General features: G+C 36.6%; 3 protein-coding genes across 6 annotated transcripts in view; all 3 read left to right on the plus strand.

Moving 5' to 3' along the window:
• The first annotated feature begins 478 nt into the window (after positions 1-478).
• LOC306865426 (RAC-beta serine/threonine-protein kinase-like) lies at positions 479-14325 on the plus strand. The gene is made up of 14 exons (XM_079410010.1): positions 479-725; positions 2108-2202; positions 2313-2441; positions 2517-2628; positions 6922-7072; positions 7161-7292; positions 8747-8812; positions 8915-8983; positions 9057-9179; positions 9983-10111; positions 11054-11268; positions 12046-12133; positions 12208-12310; positions 13266-14325. The coding sequence occupies exons 2-14, from the start codon at positions 2157-2159 to the stop codon at positions 13343-13345; spliced, it is 1443 nt and encodes a 480-aa protein (XP_079266136.1). The 5' UTR covers positions 479-725; positions 2108-2156; the 3' UTR covers positions 13346-14325.
• A 438-nt stretch (positions 14326-14763) lies between these two features.
• LOC306865427 (NHL repeat-containing protein 3-like) lies at positions 14764-19501 on the plus strand. The gene is made up of 7 exons (XM_079410011.1): positions 14764-14937; positions 15303-15458; positions 15990-16140; positions 16231-16431; positions 17171-17262; positions 18033-18145; positions 18222-19501. Exons 1-7 carry the CDS (start codon positions 14848-14850, stop codon positions 18460-18462), a joined length of 1044 nt encoding a protein of 347 aa, XP_079266137.1. The 5' UTR covers positions 14764-14847; the 3' UTR covers positions 18463-19501.
• Positions 19502-19965: 464 nt separating this feature from the next.
• Positions 19966-20527, plus strand: part of LOC306865815 (BRCA2-interacting transcriptional repressor EMSY-like) — a 44959-nt gene continuing 44397 nt past the window's right edge. For 2 of the 4 annotated variants that reach the window (XM_079410639.1, XM_079410642.1), the window contains exon 1: positions 20122-20239. The gene's annotated coding sequence lies outside the window, so the exon portion shown is untranslated. Of the gene's footprint in view, positions 20240-20527 lie in introns of all 4 variants that reach the window. The other 2 variants (XM_079410640.1, XM_079410641.1) reach the window with 2 other exon arrangements.

Below are 20527 nucleotides of genomic sequence, written 5' to 3' on the forward strand. Positions count from 1 at the left end.
AATTTGGGTAAAAAAATAAAAATAAAAATTAGTTTAAAAGAAAATTACTGGAAGTTTAAAAGTTGCTAAAAATCATGATTTTTTTAAATAATAGTTTTTCGCAATATAAATGTATTTTTATAGTTGTTAAATCAGGGGGGTCTGTGGCACCTGAAAGATTGAAAAGTTTGTTTGTGAAATCATGTAAGATAATACTGAAGAAGATCCAGATGTGAGTCTCAGGGATGCACAGATGTTATGAAGCATGTACTAATATGTGTTATTTGTATATGATGTCATTAACAGAAAAGTACTGTAGTATTACCATGGTACCGCCAAAGTACTTTTAATGAGTTGAGTGTATGTGTGTGTGTGTGTTATGAGTAGTTTGAGATCCGCTATGCAGCGCTTGGAAGAGCAAATAAAGGCTGATCCCGGATCAGTGTCTCCGCTTCACTGTCATTCCCGCCGTAGCGGCGAAGCGCGCCGAACTGACCCCAGATCAGCGGGGGGCGGGGCGCAGCGTGCTGACGTCACGCGGCGTGCTGCTGCTGGTGAACTCTCTGAACGCCAGCGAGAGCCAGTCGTGCAAAACACGCGTTGAATTTTCACTCGATCCGGATCAAAACCCGATAAATGAAGCGAGACAGCCGTCAGTTTGCTCGTGTTTAACCACAATACGAGCGGAGCGATGGTTAACCGAGAGTTTGTGTGGTAAACAACTGCTCCGCACTGACAGTAAACAGGTATAAATCACTAATGTTAAATTAACTCGTTTATGTTTCACTGTAATATCAGAGATAATATGTGAATAATATCAGAATAAGAGCGACGGCTAAAGTCGGTTTGCTCGCTGAAGCTCAAAGTTCATGTTGTGTTAGTTTGTTGAGGTAAGTTAGCTTAGCTTCAACTAGCAGCTTCACACGACTAAACTAACCCTTCATCTGGAGATTTACCTCACTAACGAGTCCTTGTGTTTTAACTCAGTTATTCAGTTTACATTAACCGGCCGGGAATACCGTGTTTTTAAACTGTACCATGGTAATATCATAGTGTTTGGGCAGGTATCGTGTCAGTAACACGATATTGTGTCAAGTACCGTGTAAATATCATAGTATTTGGATTCAGTACCATGGTATATGTCAGAGTACCATGATATTACCATAACACTCCACCACTGTACCACCTTTTATTTTATTTTAGCATATTTTATTTATATATTTTAGTAGTATACTCTTTTTAAGTTAATTTTTTATCAAGCCGAAGATGATGATGATTCCATATTCTGACAATAATAATATAAACCAAGTAATATTTCATAAAATTTAACTCGTTTCTTTTTAATCAAAAAGTCTTATTTGTATTTTATGATCAATACAAAGCATAGATGTTATAGACTAAACCAAGTTTTTATTTTGAAATAATTATTTAAATTAATAATCATTATAATGATTATAATTTTTACATTTTGAAAAAATTAGGCTATATTTTGTAAGTTTATTCGATTATTAAAAAAGTCAGATCAAATGTTAGATTCAAACTACTTATTTTTTTAAGTTGACGTTTTTAAAAAGTTTGTTTTTAATTACAGATTTTAATTCAAATGTATTTTCTAACCAAAGCAAAGATGTTAAAGAGAGATTAAATATTATGACACTCATATTTTTTTTTTTCATTTTACCTTTATTTTACCAGGAAAGTCCCATTGAGATACAAAATCTCTTCTTCCAGGGAGTCCTGGCCAAAAATGGCAGCACAAAAAGTTTCACAATAAACTCATTTATTTAGTTAGTTTTACCGCTTTCAAAACATTTGTTTGTAATTAAAAAGTGTTATTTAAAAAATCTAATCAATCCTAATCAAAGATGTTAAAGAGAGATTAATGTAAACTTTTTAACTCTTTTAAAAAGTTTATTTTTAATAAAAAATTCTGGTCAATTCAAAGCAAAGATGTTAAAGAAATGTTAAGTATTCTGACATAAAACATAATATTTTATAAGTTTAACTGTTTAATTTAAATCAAAGAAAATTGTTTTGATTAATCCAAAGCAAATATTTTACAAATATATATTCATGCAGGTTTTTAAACTATAATATTTTGTTTTAAACTCTTTTATTAAAAATGCAGCCACACGTTACCAAGTTGAAGTGTCAATCACTCTCAAGCCCTGCCCATCATGACGGAGGTCAGCGTGGTGAAGGAAGGGTGGCTCTATAAACGAGGTACGGCAGATTCCTGCAAGTTTCTCCTGCGGCGTGAGACGTCATGTTCTGATGTGTGTGTGTGTGTGTGTGTGTGTGTGTGTGTGTGTGTGTGTGTGTGTGTCACACAGGTGAGTACATAAAGACATGGAGGCCGCGCTACTTCATTCTGAAGAGTGATGGGTCCTTCATGGGCTACAAGGAGAAGCCGGAGCTGATGGATCAGAGCTCGTCTCCACTCAATAACTTCTCTGTGGAAGGTGAGTTGTGCTGGAGACGCCGAGGCTGTGATATATGCAGATGAGTGTGTGTGTGAACGGGTCGTGTGTTTCCAGAGTGTCAGCTGATGAAGACCGAGCGTCCGCGGCCCAACACCTTCATGATCCGCTGCCTGCAGTGGACGAGCGTCATCGAGAGAACCTTCCACGTGGAGAACAGCGAGGAGAGGTGAACCCGAGCTTTATCACACACACACACACACGCATGCATGCATGCATGCACGCCGCACGTCTGCTGCTGAGAGATGAGCTTTCAAAATGCACTGGAGAAACAAATAAAAAGACAAAGATGACTGTAAACTTAAATTTTTTTCAATTCCATGAAGCATTGCAAATGCTTTTTTTCTTTTTCCAAAATAGAAACATAAATCACAAATATATATAAAAAATATACATTGCTGTTCAAAAGTTTGGGGTCAGTAAGGTTTTTAATGTTTTTTAAAGAAGTTTATTATTATTCATCAAAGATGCAAAAATGCAGAATTTTTTTTAATTTTGTGAAATATTATTTCAATTTAAAATAACTTTTTCTGTTTTAATATGCTTTAGAATTTAACTTATTAATGGGAAGCAATGCTGAATTTTCAGCATCATTACTCCAGTCAGAAATCATTATAATATGCTGATTTATGATCAATGTTGGAAACAGTTGTGCGGCTTAATATTTTTTGGAACTTGATACATTTTTCAGGATTCTTTGATAAAAAGTTAAAAAGAACAGTATTTATTCAAAGTATTAATTTTGTGTTACAGTATACACTACTATTCAAAAGTTTGGGTTCAGTCAATTTTTTATTTAAGAAATTAAAACTTTTATTCAGCACGGATGTGTTAAATTTTAAATAAATGCTGTTCTTTTTAACTTTTTATTCATCAAGGAATCAAAGAAAAAAGTATCACAGGTTGCAAAAAATATGAAGCAGCACAAAAGTTTAAACACTCGTAATAAATCAGTTCATTATTATGATTTCTGAAGGATCATGTGACAGAAGACTGGAGTAATGATGCTGAAAATACAGCGCTGCATCAGAAATAAATAAGCATATTAAAATAGGAAATCAATATAATAAATTGTGATGGAAATAACAATACTTTTTCGTCAGTTATTTTACCTACGGATCGATGCATTTCTTACAGATTTCTGCTCATTTGAAATCGGATACAGATAAAGTCGCACTGTAAGACTACATTTGTTTGAATGCATTATTGAGAGAGCGATTGCGTATGAATATGTGTTGTAGTACTTGTTTAAATCAGCTGAAAATATTCAGTATCTAGAAGAAACAAACAAATTCCTTGAACTATCATAGCCTTCACATTCTTTCTGATTTGAGTGATCCTTCTCTATCAAGCTAGCTAAATATGCTCAAATAAACCTGTTGCCGACCACTGCATCAGATTATGTAAATAATAGATTGTGTAAATATTAGAGATGCACCGATCGACCGGCCAGACCCCCGAATTAGCCGATTTTGGTCAGTTTGCTGATTCCGAGCCGGTCTGTTTTGACGTCACACTTAACAGCGACTCATAATGTATTTATATTGTGCCAGAAGATTTGTGCAGAAATCAAAACAAATGAGTGCAACAGCACACATAGAAAGTTATAGATGCAGTAGTAGTAAAAAAAAAAAAAAAAGAAAATATATGATTTTGGTACACGTCCAAAATTTTTCAACATTATTGCAATGTGATTTTATACAATAGCAGTTCAATAAACAATACGTTCAAATTAAGTGACTTACATTTTAGACGCAATATTGACTGTTTTTGCTCAGTTTCGCTGAGAAAAATAGCTGCAATCAAGCCACAGCAGATATGTTTTGTCTCCGAGCAATACAGTGGTGTTTCGTTACTGAATGAATCCACGTTTTTGAACGAATCAAGTGAGTCAATGATTCAGTAACCCATTCATAAACACAGTAGTCACTTGCCTCGTTTCAGAATGAATCAGTCGTTTGAACGAATCCGTTGAATCAATGACTAAATGACTCACTCATTCTAACAGTCATTTGACGCCACCTACTGGTTTAAAACTATCATTGTTTCCCAACATTCCTTATTTGTATGTTTAAAAAATATTTAAAACAATCCTTTTGTAGTTCTTCTTTTTGAAGTTTTGCAGTGTAAATGCATTTATGGCACCTCGGCTTCATCAAGTGGAAAGATGGAGATTGTTGATACTGATTTCAATTAAATGGAAACAGCTCTACAGTTTCTTATTATTCTAACTGAATTAATTGAAACAATGTAAGAATTTGATGTGAAAGATGACACATTTAATAAGGTCAGTGAAAATTTTTTTTATTTAAGAAACCGTGGGAAATTACATCTGTATTGTTTTATCAAGCAACTCGTTTCACAGAGCACTTTATTTTGAGAGTTGTTTAAGTGAGAGAGCATCTGTAACTTTGTCCAGATTGGGGGAATTGTAATGTTTGATATTTTTTTATTATTTAAATTATTTGTTTGCATTTAAAAAATATAGATTTTTGTTTGTACAGGTGCATCTCAAAAAATTAGATTATCGTCAAAGTATTTCTTTTTGGTAACTTATTTCAAAAAGTGAAACTTTCATATTTTCTAGATTCATTGCATGTAAAGTAAACCATTTCAAACGTTTTTTTTTTTTGTTTTAATTTTGATGATTAGAGCTTACAGCTCATGAAAGTCAAAAATCCAGTATCTCAAAATATTAGAATATTTATAATTGAGTTTCAGTTAATGACCATCCCTACAGTATAAATTCCAGGTATCTCTTGTTCTTTGAAACCACAATAATGGAGAAGACTGCTGATTGGTAATGATCCAGAATACGAACATTGACACCCTCCACAAAGAGGGTAAGTCACAGAGGGTCATTATTGAAAGCTGTGGCTGTTTACAGAGTGCTGTATCAAAGCATATTAAATGCAAAGTTGACTGGAAGGAAGAATTTGGGTAGGAAAAGGTGCACAAGCAACAGGGATGACCGCAAGCTTGAGAATACTGTCAAGCAAAGCAGATTCAAACACTTGTGAGAGCTTCAGAAGGAGTGGACTGAAGCTGGAGTCGGTGCATCAAGAGTCTCCACGCTCAGACGTCTTCAGGAAAAGAGCTACCAAGCCACTTCTGAACAAGAGACGACGTCAGAAGGCATCTTACCTGGGCTGTGGAGAAAAAGAACTGGACTGTTGCTCAGTGCTCCAAAGTCCTCTTTTCAGATAAAATAAATTTTGCATTTCATTTGGAAATCAACGTCTGGAGGAAGACTGGAGAGGCACAGAATCAAAGGTGCTTGAAGTCCAGTGTGAAGTTTCTGAAGTCAGAGATGATTTGGGGTGCTGTGAAGTCTGCTGGTGTTGGTCCATTGTGTTTTATCAAGTCCACAGTCAATGCAGCCGTCTACCAGGAGATTTTAGAGTGCTTTATGCTTCCATCTGCTGACATGTTTTATGGAGATGCTGTTTTCCTTTTCCAGCAGGACTTTAGCACCTGCCCACAGTGACAAAATCACTTCCAAGTGGTTTGCTGACCATGATATTCCTGTGCTTGATTGGCCATCCAACATGCCTGACCTGAACCAAATATGAAATCTATGAGATATTTTCAAGAGAAAGATGAGAAACAGTGGATCCAACAATGCAGATGAGCTGAAGGCTCAATAGTGCCTCAACAGAGCCACAGTCTGATCGCTTCCATGCCATTCCTCACTGATGCTGGAGTTTGTGCTAAAGGAGCCCCGACCAAGTATTGAGTGCATAAATTAACATACTTTAAACAACTTGAACTTTTCTGCTTTGCAAATCCTTTTTTTGATTGATCTTAGGAAATATTCTAATATTTTGAGATACTGGATTTTTGACTTTCATGATTAAAAAAGCTTCATACAATTAAAACAAAAAAAACTTTTGAAATGTTTTTTACATGTAAGGAATCTAGAAAATATGAAAGTTTCACTTTTTGAAATGTTACCAAAAAAAGTTAACATTTTCACGATATTCACATTTTTTTAGATGGACCTGTATATGCTGTCGATTATAGTTTTTAGTAAGAAAACTGGAATCGCCGAAATCGGAATCAGCCAAGAAAATTGCAATCGGTGCATATATAGTTATATGTGAATATATAGTATGTATATGTATATATCTTTATAGTTTGAGAAATAAGTTCATATATATAGTGGCGCATATAAGTAACTTAAGATAAAAATATATTGTATAGTTTGAGAAATAAATTTCCAGTTTTTCCTGCGGTATTCTGTTGTTAAACACAACTTTTAAAATAAGTTAAAATGATATGGACTGACAGTTTCAACAAAAGCATAAACCATCGATTAACAACCTCATCGCTCACAGTCTGTCTTTAATGCTTTATAGGTTATTATTACAAATCCGTTTTATATTTCTGGAAACAACTACTTTGAGCAGTTTACTCTGTGTGTTCTTCACCATGGCAAATCACTGCTTGTAACCATATCAAGGGACGAGTGGATGCAAGCGATCCAGGCCGTGGCCAATGGGCTGCAGACGCGGGAAGCGGGCGAACCAATGGAGATCAAGTTCAGCTCTCCCGGTGACCTCAGCGCTCTGGAGGACATGGAGGTGTCTCTGTCCAAATCCAGCTCCAGAGTGGTGCGTCTCTGCAGATTACGGTTGCGAGCGTAGAAATCCGTCAGCGGTTTGCACTGATGATGATGGTGGTGGTGGTTTGTGCTTTCAGACGATGAATGACTTCGATTACCTGAAGCTGCTGGGTAAAGGCACGTTTGGGAAGGTGATTCTGGTGCGAGAGAAAGCCTCGGGGATGTATTACGCCATGAAGATCCTGCGGAAGGAAGTCATCATCGCTAAGGTGACAAGACTCTTTACTAACCAACCCGTGACTAACAAAAACACTGTTAGAGTCAAGCCAGACAATTATTGAAATGAGACTGGGAGCTGGTTTTGAGATTTCAGGACTTTAGAAAATGTAGTGTGATTTTTATATTAATTCATTTATTAAATCAGAGACAATACACATTAACAATACACAAAATCAGTGTGCCAGATTTAGCCAGGTGGTGTATTTTCATCCGTTCTCCAAGGGAAGGTTAATGTAAGAAATAAAATAAAAAATACATAATATTTTTAACACTAAAAATCCCTATAAATGTTTACAGTAAAATATAATAGATTTTGTTAATAGTTTGAATTAGGTTTTAGTTTAATATTTTCAGTTTTCATGTTAATTTAAGTTTAAGTTGTGCTTTTGTCATTTTTATTATTTCCTTTTAATATTACTATCAGTTTTATTTTAAGATAATTTTTTTACAATATTTTCCCCGTTAGTAATTTTATTGTTCCCAACCAAATTTTAGTGCATTTCAGGTACTTAAGGAAACAAGTTTTAAATCTAATATTTTGTTAAATTATTTTTACAAAAGTTCAAAAAGTTTTAGACACCATATTGCAAGTTTTTGCTTTATTTCGACAACAAAAATAAATCCAAACACAGTCACAGCACTGTTTTGCATCTCTGAGCAACGCGTTTCGTTCTTGAATGAATGAATCGTTTAAATGATTCGGTTCAATCGCAATGACTCGCTTATTAACAGTCACTTGCTGCCACCTGCTGGCGGTTTTAATTTCACATGTAAAGAATCTTTTAATTTTTAAATTAATTTCAAACATCACTTGTCAACGTTTTATGTTTAAAATATCAAAACATTTCTGCATTTGTAACTACATTACATGTCCCTCTGAGCTGCATTAAATAGTGTGTAAAAGCATCTAAATGCATGCCATTCATATGCAACTTCTATGTTTCCTCTGCATTGCAAAGATCATTTTTGCCAATACGACTTCATTTGCTTGGTAAAGCCTAAATGTCTTATTATTGACTTATTAAATGTAAAAAATTGACTCAAAAGGTGATGCACACTTTTAGAAAAAAATGGCTTTATAAAGGTAAAAAATGCCCATAAAAGGTAAAAATCTATTTAAACTTGTGGAAAAGATTAATCTGCTACTTGACAATAGGCTACATCAGCTGGAATATTTCAAACCGGAGCTGTTTACGTTTTATATGCTGCTAAGAAGAAACCCCAGAAGATGGGTCAAGTATAGCTCCATCATTGTTCAAAGTCAAAAAAATAAATAAATGAAATTATCTGGCATTTCTTTCTTTTTGCTGTATCGAAAACGTACCGAACCGTGACACCACTGTATCGTATCGAACCATGAATTGTGTGAACCGTTACACCCCTAATTAGCACATATAATCAGAGTGGTCAGACCTGAGCAATGAATGTGTTTTTGTGCGTTTAGGATGAAGTGGCACACACGGTCACAGAGAGTCGAGTGCTGCAGAACACCAGACACCCGTTCCTGACGGTCAGTGTGTGTGTGTGTGTGTGTGTGTGTGTGTGTGCGTGTGTGCGCATGCCGCATATATGAATGTCTCTGTATGTCTGACTGCACTCTGTTGTGTTTCAGACTCTTAAATACGCCTTTCAGACCCCTGACCGGCTGTGTTTTGTGATGGAGTATGCTAATGGAGGAGAGGTATGAGCATGTGTTTCAATCAGACGCTGCTGTTTTCTCTCTCCTGTGCTTCTGACGTGTCTCTCGTCCACAGCTGTTCTTCCATCTGTCCCGTGAGCGTGTCTTCTCTGAGGACAGAGCGCGCTTCTACGGCGCTGAGATCGTCTCCGCTCTCGACTATCTGCACTCACAGAACGTAGTCTACAGGGACCTGAAGGTCAGACGCACACCAACAACTGCTTGCTTGATTTTATTTAGTATTTTTCATCGCAGTTTGGATTTTTTGGTACATAAATTGTTTGAATTGCTTGAGAGTTTAGATTAGATTCAACTTTAATGTCATTGCACATGTAAGGTACAAGGCAAAGAAATGCAGTTAGCATCTAACCAGAAGTGCAATAAGCAGCAAATACAGGATATACAGTGCCTACAATATGTTACAAAATGTACTAAAAATATACAGATAAAGACCGTACTATGAACATAATTTACAGATTTTTCTATACTATTAGCATGATATACAGATGGGTGTACTATGAACATACTATACAGATGGATTATGTCATAAGTGTATGTACATTATAAGCAAAAAGTTGCATAGTTTCTTATATATTATCATTGCAGCGCATGTTAGAAATGTCGTCATCAATTATGAAACTAAAAGCAACAATAGGTGCAATGAGTCACTGTCTTAATGAGTGAATCACTCAACTGATTCACTCATTGATTCACTCCATTCGTTCAAATGGATTCATTTAGTAGTGAAACACTGCTGTGTGTTGATCAACAGTTTTGCTGTGACTTTGATTAGAACTATTTTCATTTGTGAAATTGATCAAAACGAACAATATTGATGATATTGTGTTTAAAATGTAGCTCAATATCAGTTTCTTGTTTTTTGAACTGTTGTATAAAATCACATTTGCAATCGCGAAACAACTTTTTCAGCAGCAAAGCAGTTCTACAGAAGACAATAGTGTTGTTATGTGTTGATGATGATCGTGTTCTCTGTTCACTCAGCTGGAGAACCTCATGCTGGATAAAGACGGACATATGAAGATCACAGATTTTGGTCTCTGTAAGGAGGGCATCACAGATGAGGCCACCATGAGAACGTTCTGTGGAACCCCAGAATACCTTGCGCCAGAGGTACTCCGCAACACACACGCTCCATCTACTGCAGTGGCTCTCGACCAGGGGCCTCACAATGATAGTTTACCCAAACATTAAAATCCTGTCATCATTCACTTAAACACGGGACTGGTTCATTTAGACTTTTATTCACATTTGAACACATGCATACAGAATCACACATGGTAAACACGAGTGCTGCAAAAAAATATGTTCTTTCTTAGTATTTTGTACTATCTGAAAACAACATGGGCATTTTGATAATAAAAATACATTTTCGAATTATGCCAAACTCAGTACTATCAGTACAAATATTTTTTTAAATCTTGTAAATCACAAATGAAAAATAGGAAATGCAAATTCATTGGTTAAAAAGAACAGGAATCCTGAAAAACATTACCATTTCTGGAATCCGGGGCCTGATTTATAAAGGGTTTTGTAAAATGATAAATTTGACAATTTCTGAAATGATCCTACAAATGATTTATAGAACATCCATATGCACAAAATATTTTTCCTAAATGCATCCAACTTTATAAATTGCTGTCCATCCTACATTTAAGCAAAAATAAATATCTAAATGAATGAAGTAATTGCTATAACATCACAAAAACAATTTGCACTTCTAATGATATTAATGCATATTGTGATAGTTATGATTATGACATCTTGTGTATTAATCTTTGTTTTAATAAACAATGGTAAATTATTTTAATTACTGGTATATATGAACGCACATAAATAGTTCACATGCTCTTCAGTGATTGCCTTTCTAAATCCTGTTTGGTTTCACGTTTTAAGGATCAAATCTGATTGTACATGCATATTATAAAGAAGACTTGTTTAAATTTTAATTATAATGATTTTAGTAATATACGTGTCATCTTGAGAATGTTTGAAGTGCTGATCTGGAGCATTATGACAGGAGTGATGTCTGGTTTTGTTCCCGTGTGTGTTCAGGTGCTGGAGGACAATGATTACGGCCGCGCAGTGGACTGGTGGGGTCTGGGAGTGGTGATGTACGAGATGATGTGCGGACGCTTGCCCTTCTACAATCAGGACCATGAGCGGCTCTTTGAGCTCATTGTGATGGAGGAGATCCGTTTCCCCAAGAACCTCTCACCCGAAGCCAAAGCGCTGCTGACCGGTCTGCTGAGGAAAGACCCCAAACAGAGGTCAACCTCATATCTCATCATATACATATATACAGCACTGGCCAAAAATTATTAGAACAACAGCTAAATAATGGTGTTAAGTCAGGTATTTCTATGTTTTGCTGGAGTGTATCAGTAGGAAATATCAGTTTACATTCATTTGGACATTAATTGTAATAATCCAGTCAGATCTGATCTGATCATCATCCAGTCTGTCTGGGATCATATGAAGAAACAGAACAAACTGAGACAGAATAAATCCAGAAGAACTGTGTCTCCAAGACGCTTCAAGAAACCTTCCTGCAAAGCTACAGTGCTGTTAAAAGTTTTAGGCACTTGTGTAAAAATGCAGTAAAATGAGAATGCTGTCAAAAATAATGTCATAAGATCAGTTAACTTCTATTAACTAATTTGGTGTGAGCATCCTTTGAGTTTACAGCAGGTTTGCAGGAAGGTTTCTTGAAGCGTCTTGGAGACACAGTTCTTCTGGATTTATTCTGTCTCAGTTTATTCTGTTTCTTCATATGATCCCAGACAGACTGGATGATGATCAGATCAGATCTCTGTGTGGAGCACAAAAATCTCACTGGATTATTATAATTAATGGCAAAAAGAATGTTTGGAAATGTAAACTGATATTTCCTACTGACACACTCCAGCAAAAGATAGAAATACCTGACTTAAAACCATTCTTTAGCTGCTGAAAATTCTAGTCTTCTAATCATTTTGGCCACCAGTGTATATGACGAGCTCATGATGTGATCAGGTGACATTGTGAATGCCTCTGATTGGCTGCAGGCTCGGAGGCGGACCTGATGATGCCAGAGACGTGATGGGGCACAAGTTCTTCTCCTGTATTCACTGGGAGGATGTGCTGCAGAAGAAGGTGCTTCTGATCGTGAGTTGGTGTTGAAGGGTTTGGATGCAGACTCTGACATCTGGTTTTTGTTTTTTCTGCAGCTGGTGCCGCCCTTTAAACCGCAGGTGACGTCAGAGACGGACACACGCTACTTTGATGACGAGTTCACAGCTCAGAGCATCACTGTAACACCACCAGGCAAGCGTAAGTCCAAAGTCTACTTAGTGGCACGTGTGCAAGTAAAATAAAAAAGTCCCTCAGTTTTTATGAAATTTAAGGTACAAAAAAAAAAACTCTTAAATGGTATATCAAACATCTTAAACTTTCATAATGGAAATAATATGAGGTGGGTAAACTATATTTTATTCCTTTTGCGAGCAAACACAAAGTTTATTAAGGTAGCGCAATAGTTTTGCAAGCAGATGCAAGTTTCTTGGAGGAATACAAATATTTTGTGAATGCAAATGTTTCTCAGTTGCAAGTGTTTTATGAACAAACTAATTTTACGAACAAATGCACATTTTGTAAACCGTTGCAAAATGTTTTACAAAAATGCTAAATGTTTTACAAACTAACAATTTTTTTAACAAACAAACAAATGCAATTGTTTTATAAAGGAACAATATGATTTACAGACGAAAGCTAATGTTTTCCGAATGAATGTAAATGTTTTGCAAAGGAACAAACTTTTTAAAGACAGACGCACATTTTGCAAACTCGAATGTTTTACAAACAAATGCATATATGTGTCCCTGGAGCACAAAAGCAGTCATGAGTAGCACAGGTATATTTGTAGCAATAGCCAACAATACATTGTATGGATCAAAATTATACATTTTTCTTTTATGTCAAAAATCATTAGGATATTAAGTAAAGATTATGTTCAGTGAAGATGTTTTGTAAATTTCCTACCGTAAATATATCAAAACTTCATTTTTGATTAGTAATATGCATTGCTAAGAACTTAATTTGAACAACTTTAAAGAAGATTTTCTCAATATTTAGATTTTTTTGCACCCTCAGATTCCAGATTTACAAATAGTTGCATCTCAGCCAAATATTGTCCGATCATAACAAACCATACATCAATGGAGGGGAAATTGTTGCCGCTCCACTTCGCTCTCATACTCTGTGATTTAATGCTGTGCTTGTGTTTCAGTGACCCGTCAGGATGTGGAGGACGCTGGGCCGGTCGCTCACTTCCCTCAGTTCTCTTACTCTGCCAGCATACGAGAGTGACTGACTCCGTCCCATAATGCATCATGATGGAGCTGAAGTCATGTGGTGTGTTTCAGTGTACAGATGGATCTCTATCACTCAATGAATGTATTGATTACCGGTGCTCAGAATGTAAAGCCAAACACGCTGCTGTCATTACGATCTCATAATCATACGTCTGGATGTTGAACAGCGCGTGATTTTCACTCACGAGGTCACAGAGAAACACTAAGTGTCATGATTAGAATCTACAAACAATAAAGACTTTCATCCTGTCCTTTAGATTGAGCGATGATCACCAGTGTGTCTCCTTTCATCTTGATCCTGTTTTTAGGCTCAAATCTGCTTTATCTCTTCACTATAAAAACTCACAGATGATCTGGTTGGCTTAAATGTTTCTACAAACCCTGCCAACATACAAAACACATGATTAAGTATAATTAGCAGCATATTCAGCCTGTGCATCATTCACTATATCGTCATCATTTTGTTTCTAATATTTGATCATAATAGAAACTAAACGCATCACATTTATTAACCACAACAGCCAAAACTAAAACTGGAGCATTTCACTTTCTAGTTAATCTCTCATATTTTGGCTTGTTAACACTATAAAGGTACTGTATCATATTTAATATGCACATTTCTAAGGTCTCAAATTGATCAAACTTTGCTGTTAAATGGTGTCTGATTGATAGTTTGGAGGTTTTTAGTACAAACGTCCAGCTTCTGCTGTCAAATCTTGACTGATTTTGATCAAGTAAACATCAGAATAACTGCAGTCATATCTCCAGATGAACACTTACTGGACTGAAGCAGCTCAGCTTTACTTGATTCTCCATCAATCATTTTCAGTGCGTCTCAAATCTGATCATCAGGATCTTTTGAGGAGCGTTTATTTCTTCATCTCTCAATCAGCATTGCATTGCATTATATGTTTGCATCATTTTTTATGTTAGTATCTGCCCTTCTGTTATAAACATCTCCTTGATTTACATCACAAGCCACCGAATTCATCAAATGACTATCAGCATCTGCAGAAAATTAATATTTTTGCTCAGTTTGAGCTGTTTTTCCTCCGTATTCTCTCTAGATCAGTTAATATGAACCATAAAATCCAGATAGATCAAATATTAGATACTATATATATACAAATATGTTATATATATATAATATTTGTGTGTGTGTGTGTGTATATATATGTGTTTACAGGATTGATTCAGTAATGTACAAGATAAATCTACATATCACATTGCTATTGATCTTACAGATAAAAGAGCCGAATTATTAACTATTAATTTCATTTAATAATTGTGTATAATCATTAAATGACATCAGGTCGTATATACTTAAAGTTTACTTGAAAACAAAACAAAAAAATGATTAATTTGTATTTTTCGATCACACGTGACGTGCTGCGCAGCTGTCGAGTGTTAACCAATGAGGTTCGAGGAGTCACGTGATCAAAACAGGAAGTGCGGTGCCGCTGGACTGTGATTATTGATTATCATCGATCGATCTCTATGAGAAGGCGCAGTTGCTGCTGTTTAATCGCTGTCAGCATGGCATTACTCCTCTTCATCATCTTCATCTGCGGTTCCATCAGCTCTCACGTGAGTCTGATCGATCGATCGATGTGGAGACTGATTGATAAATGCTGGGTGTTTCACATGACACCTGAGAGTAAACATCACGTGTGTTCAGCTTCAGAAAGTACGGTGGTTCTTCGAAGTAATTGTTATTTTGAAGATTACCATAGTACTAGCATGGTATTACGGTGGTACTATGGTAAATCCAGGCTAGTATCGTGGTAGATGTAGGCAATTTTTGTTAATTGACCGAAACAACTGTTGAATAGCATAAGAATGTAATGGTTCATGTGTGAAATGCATGATGTTACCGTAGTGTCCACGGTAATACCGCGGTTATTGGTTCAGTAAAGGAAGGTTTGCTGTGTCTGGATGTTGTTTGTTCTCAGGAGAGTGTGGAGTCCAGATCTCAGAGTGAGTTCAGGGTTTCTGGTCGAGCGCTGTATAAGCTGGACATCTCCTGGCCCAAAAACCCCGAGTACTTCACCGGACAGGTGTTTGGTGTGGCTGTCAATCATCTGGCCGGTCTGGTGTATGTGGCTCAGGTGAGCGAGGAAAAGAGCTGATCCCTCACAATAAACTCACAATTACAAGAAAAAACACAGAATTGTGAGATGTTATCTCAAAGGTTGCAAATTAAAACTTGCAATTACTTTTTTCATATTTTTATTGTGGCGGGGGAAAAAAAGAATTGTGAGATAAAAACGGGCAATATTGAGAAAAAGGCAGAATTGCAACAAACACACAATTTGAGAAGTAAAAGGCAGAATTGTGATTTTGTGAGATAACTTCAGTTTCAAGAAAGCAGTCACAATTGCAAAATGTGAACTCAAAAGCTGCAAAATAAAACTCGCAATTCATTTTTTTTCTGTGGTGAAAACAAAAAAAAATCAGAATTGTGAGATATAAACCCACAATTTCAAGAAGTTATGACTTAAACTCACAATTTGAGAAAACAAAAATCAGAATTGCGAGATGTAGTCATAGTCAAAAAACAATTCTGTCAGAAATGGGCATCTACAAGTGAGTCTGAGACATCAGTCGTCATGTTTCATCTTGACGTTTGCTCCTGACAGAGAGGCGATAACATCCCTAAAGTGCTGGTGTTCAGCACGGATGGAGACTTCCTGCAGGCCTGGAACACCAGCAGTCTGGAGATGCCTCATGGGATTTTCCTGGCCAACGCATCCGCAGATCCAACGGTGTGGATCACAGATGTGGGGAACGGTGGGTTTTCTCTGCTCAGGTGTGTGTGAGTGTGTGTGTGTGTGTGTGTGTGTGTGACGTGTGAGTAACACGGCTGTGTGTGTGTTTCAGGGTCGTATGGACACACAGTGAAGCAGTATTCTCCATCAGGGAAGCTGCTGCAGGTTCTGGGATCTCCTGGGAAAGCCGGATCTTCTCTCAGTCCGCTCCAGTTCGACCAGCCGGCTGAAATATTCGTCCACAGTTCTGGAGAAATCTACATAGTGGACGGAGATGGTGGCATGAACAACCGGCTGATCAAACTCTCCAGAGGTGTGGTTTTATGGTCATTTTTAGCATCTCTGGCTCTCATTCTCTCACATTTCGACATGCATTTACTTCTCATGAAAAATTTCTGCTTAATTGACAGTATGTGTATCAGCGTTATTTTAGTATCAAGGTATTATTATAGTTTTTAATTCATATTTTAATTCACATTTATTTTACTATAATTTTAGGAAATGTTTTAATAATGTTGTTGTCAGTTTTGGTGACTTATTAGTTTTTATTCATTTTAGTTATTTTAGTGCATCAACTTAAACTAAATGAGAAAGTGAAATGTTGCCCTGGCAACTAACTGAAATAATATAAAATAAGGCAAGTTTATTTATATAGCGCATTTCATACACAATGGTAATTCAAAGTGCTTTACATACAATTAAATTAATTAAAAATAAATTATAAATTAAAAATAATAAAAATAAAATTTGTATAATAATAATAAAAATATATATTTTTTGTTTTAGTTAACTATAATATTCCTGGTGCATACACACATGAATTAGTTTTTTAACCTTGTTCTAATCTAATGTTAATGAATTTGTAGTATTGTATTGAATGATGCATAATTTGCACAAAACATATGCACAATGAAAAAACAATACGCAAGTAATTTTATTAGTTGCTCTTACATTTCTTAAATATATAATACATTTTAATACAAAATCAGGGTTTTTATGTGAAAATGTTCATGCACAGATGAGTGAATGCGGCGCATTGGTTTGTGTGTCAGATCTGCAGGTGTTGTGGATGCATGGAGAGAAAGGACAGGGACTTGCTCAGTTCTACATCCCTCACAGCGTGGCGGTCGACAGCTACCAGAGGGTTCGTGTCAATGTTCATCCCCACTTCTGTTTCTCAATGACGTCAACACCAAAATGTGCTCTCCCTCAGATCATCTGAGATCAGGATGAGTTTGTTTCTTCATCAGGTTTGTAGAAATGAGTCTCTGCATCAGTGTCTCAGCAATGGATGCTCTGCAGTGAATGGGTGCCGTCAGAATGAGTCCAAACAGCTGATAAAAACATCACAATAATCCACACCACTCCAGTCCATCAGTTAACATCTGGAGAACACAAAAGCTGTAAAGTTTAGAGCTGTTTTGTCTTGTAAACGCTGCTTGATCTGTGCAGATTCCTCTCCTGATTCAGACCAGAACACTTTTTCACTGGAGGAAGCGTTATTATGGATTATAGACTCATATTTTAGTTAAAAAGTCTTAATACTGGATTAGTTTGAGCTTTTGTCTTCTCCAGATGTTAACTGATGGACTGGAGTGGTGTGGATTATTGTGATGTTTTTATCAGCTGTTTGGACTCTCATTCTGACGGCACCCATTCACTGCAGAGCATCCATTGCTGAGACACTGATGCAGAGACTCATTTCTACAAACCTGATGAAGAAACAAACTCATCCTGATCTCAGATGATCTGAGGGAGAGCGCGTTTTCAGCAGATTGTATTTTTGGCTGAACTTTTCCTTTAAGATCCTGTTTGACAGCATTACAGCAGTCAGGTGGGTTGTGAATCTACAGTAGTTGACTGACGCAGTGTTAACTGTTCTGTATTCCTCCTCTGGTGTTCCTGTGTGTTCAGGTGTGGGTTGCAGACAGAGGGAACAAGCGTATCCAGGTGTTTAACTCGGTGACGGGTGATTGGCTGGGCTCGTGGGGCAGCTGTTTTAAAGAGGATGCTCCGTACTCCGTCAGGTGAGTTAAACCCCTGCCTTCGACAGGCCGCATTGCAGTTGTTGGAGCTGTAATAATGCATGTTTGTGACCCGCAGACTCACACCAGACCAGAAGTACATGGTGGTGGCTCAGTTAAACACCAATCAGGTGACGCTGCTGGAGGCTCCACCCGTCGGCATCATCGGTCAGTGTCAGGTGATCAGCAGTATCCAGCTGGCCGAGGACGTCAAACCGCACCTGGTGGATCTGGATCTGAAGAGTGCGGCGCTGTATGTGGCAGAAATCGGTGCGAATCAGGCGCAGAAGTTCATTCCTGTGACGGCCGCCGGTGTTTAGATGTTCAGAGCCCAGCGTCGCTCCTGATCACAGAGAAATCAGCGCTGATTATAATGCTTTAAAAATCAAACCTGTTTGAGATTGTTAACAGCACTGATAATAAATATGTGACCACAAAACCAGTCATAAGGGGCAATTTTCTGAAACTGAGATGGCTAAGCTTTCCATTGATGTATGGTTTGTTAGGATCGGACAATATTTGCCTGAGATACAACTATTTGAAAATCTGGAATCTGAGAGTGCAAAAAAATCTAAATATTGAGAAAATCACCTTTAAAGTTGTTCAAATGAAGTTCTTAGCAATGCATATTACTAATCAAAAATGAAGTTTTGAGATATTTACAGTAAGAAATGTACTAAATATCTACATGGAACATGATCTTTACTTAATATCCTAATGATTTTTGTCATAAAAGAAAAATGTATAATTTTGACCCATACAATGTATTGTTGGCTATTGCTGCAAATATACCTGTGCTACTTATGACTGCTTCTGTGCTGCAGGGAAACATATTTAGTTTACAGTCACACTACAATCAAGGCTTAATTTAAATCAGAAATATAATGTTGATTTCAGATGATTATCATAGAGGAATAAAGGGATCAGAGATTGTTGTGTTATTGTGGGTATGGTACATTTTTTGGAGAAAATAATGTTCATGTGAAATTATATAAGTTAAGTGTTGTATATAAATGTATTATTCCTATGTTTTTGCCATCTTGACTTGTAAACATACGAATGTCACAGTGTACAGTTTTTGGCTTTAAAGAGTGCAGCATGTGGAGTTTCTGTGAAGAACTGTGTTGATCTGCAGTGATGACACTCATCATTTAAACCTGATTGATTGATTGATGAGTGAAGCTTGTGGTTTAGTTTCGCTTCACCTGCTGACTGATGGAGATGTGATTGTGATTATATATCATTTAGAGTTTAAACTCAAACTGAGATGGGCTTTAATGTGTTGATGAGGAATAATATTTGATTTAAACCATATTGATGTGTATTTAATGTAAATAAAGACATTTGTTTTTAGGTTTTTATAGTCGTACTGTCTTATGTTTCTGCAGGATATATTAAGGCAACATAAGAAGTTTAATTTTCTCTGAGAAAATGATCAAAATGAAGTGAGCTTATGATTAAAACGAGTTTTCGTTCCTAGATATTTGTTCTTGTTTAGTTTCTTAACATTTAATACGTTTATTCTGCATCTCCAGTAAATGTGTCTTGATTTAAGGATGTTTAGATATTTGTACTGGAAAACAAGACAGAAATACCGAGATATTCATTTCTGCAGTTCATGTAATATTTAATATTATGACTTTATAGGCTTTAATTCGTAGAAGAAACCATGTTAAATGTGTTTTATTAGCACAACTAACACTGCATTCGTATAATGTGGGAAATACCTAATAAAAACTAAAGGTTAAAAGACTATATTACACATATTTGCCACTAAATTTGCACAATAAACACAAAACAATATCGGCGCACAAAAGAATGTCAACAATAACGAGGGGCTTGTTTCGAGAGCTGCGCCACACAGTGCCTGATCAGATTCAGACGCGTTCAAATATTTATTTTCTGCTGACTAACATTACTTTAATTCGCGTTCAAACGTGTTAGCAACTGTCAACCCCTATAATCCCTTTCCAGTTCTTTAGTTTAGGTGTTTTCTTGTGCTGTATCGGGGTTTTCCCGCGGGCAGCTGTGAGCGCTTCCCCAGTGTTTTGGCGTCGGATAAACATGGCGGAGCTGAAAGACTGTGCAGAACTGAAGGTAAGTGCAGAATTAAACACACAGCTGACTTTAGAAATGACACATCTGTGATTTCACACACACATACACGGTTCTGCGGTGAACGCAGCGGCTCGGGTGTGTGTTTGTGTGTGTATTGAGTGAAACTCCAGACAGGCTAAAGGCTAAAGCTAACCTTCTGCACACAACACACTGACAATAAAAACTCGCGACAGAAAAGCAGCAGCACTTCACAAGCGTTATTAGTCATTAAACACCCGTGTTTCTGATAAACATGTCTGTTATTCTGCTGTCTGGTGAAATATCTGG

Source organism: Barbus barbus, assembly GCF_936440315.1.
Source record: "Barbus barbus genome assembly, chromosome: 47".
NCBI classification, from domain to species: domain Eukaryota; kingdom Metazoa; phylum Chordata; class Actinopteri; order Cypriniformes; family Cyprinidae; genus Barbus; species Barbus barbus.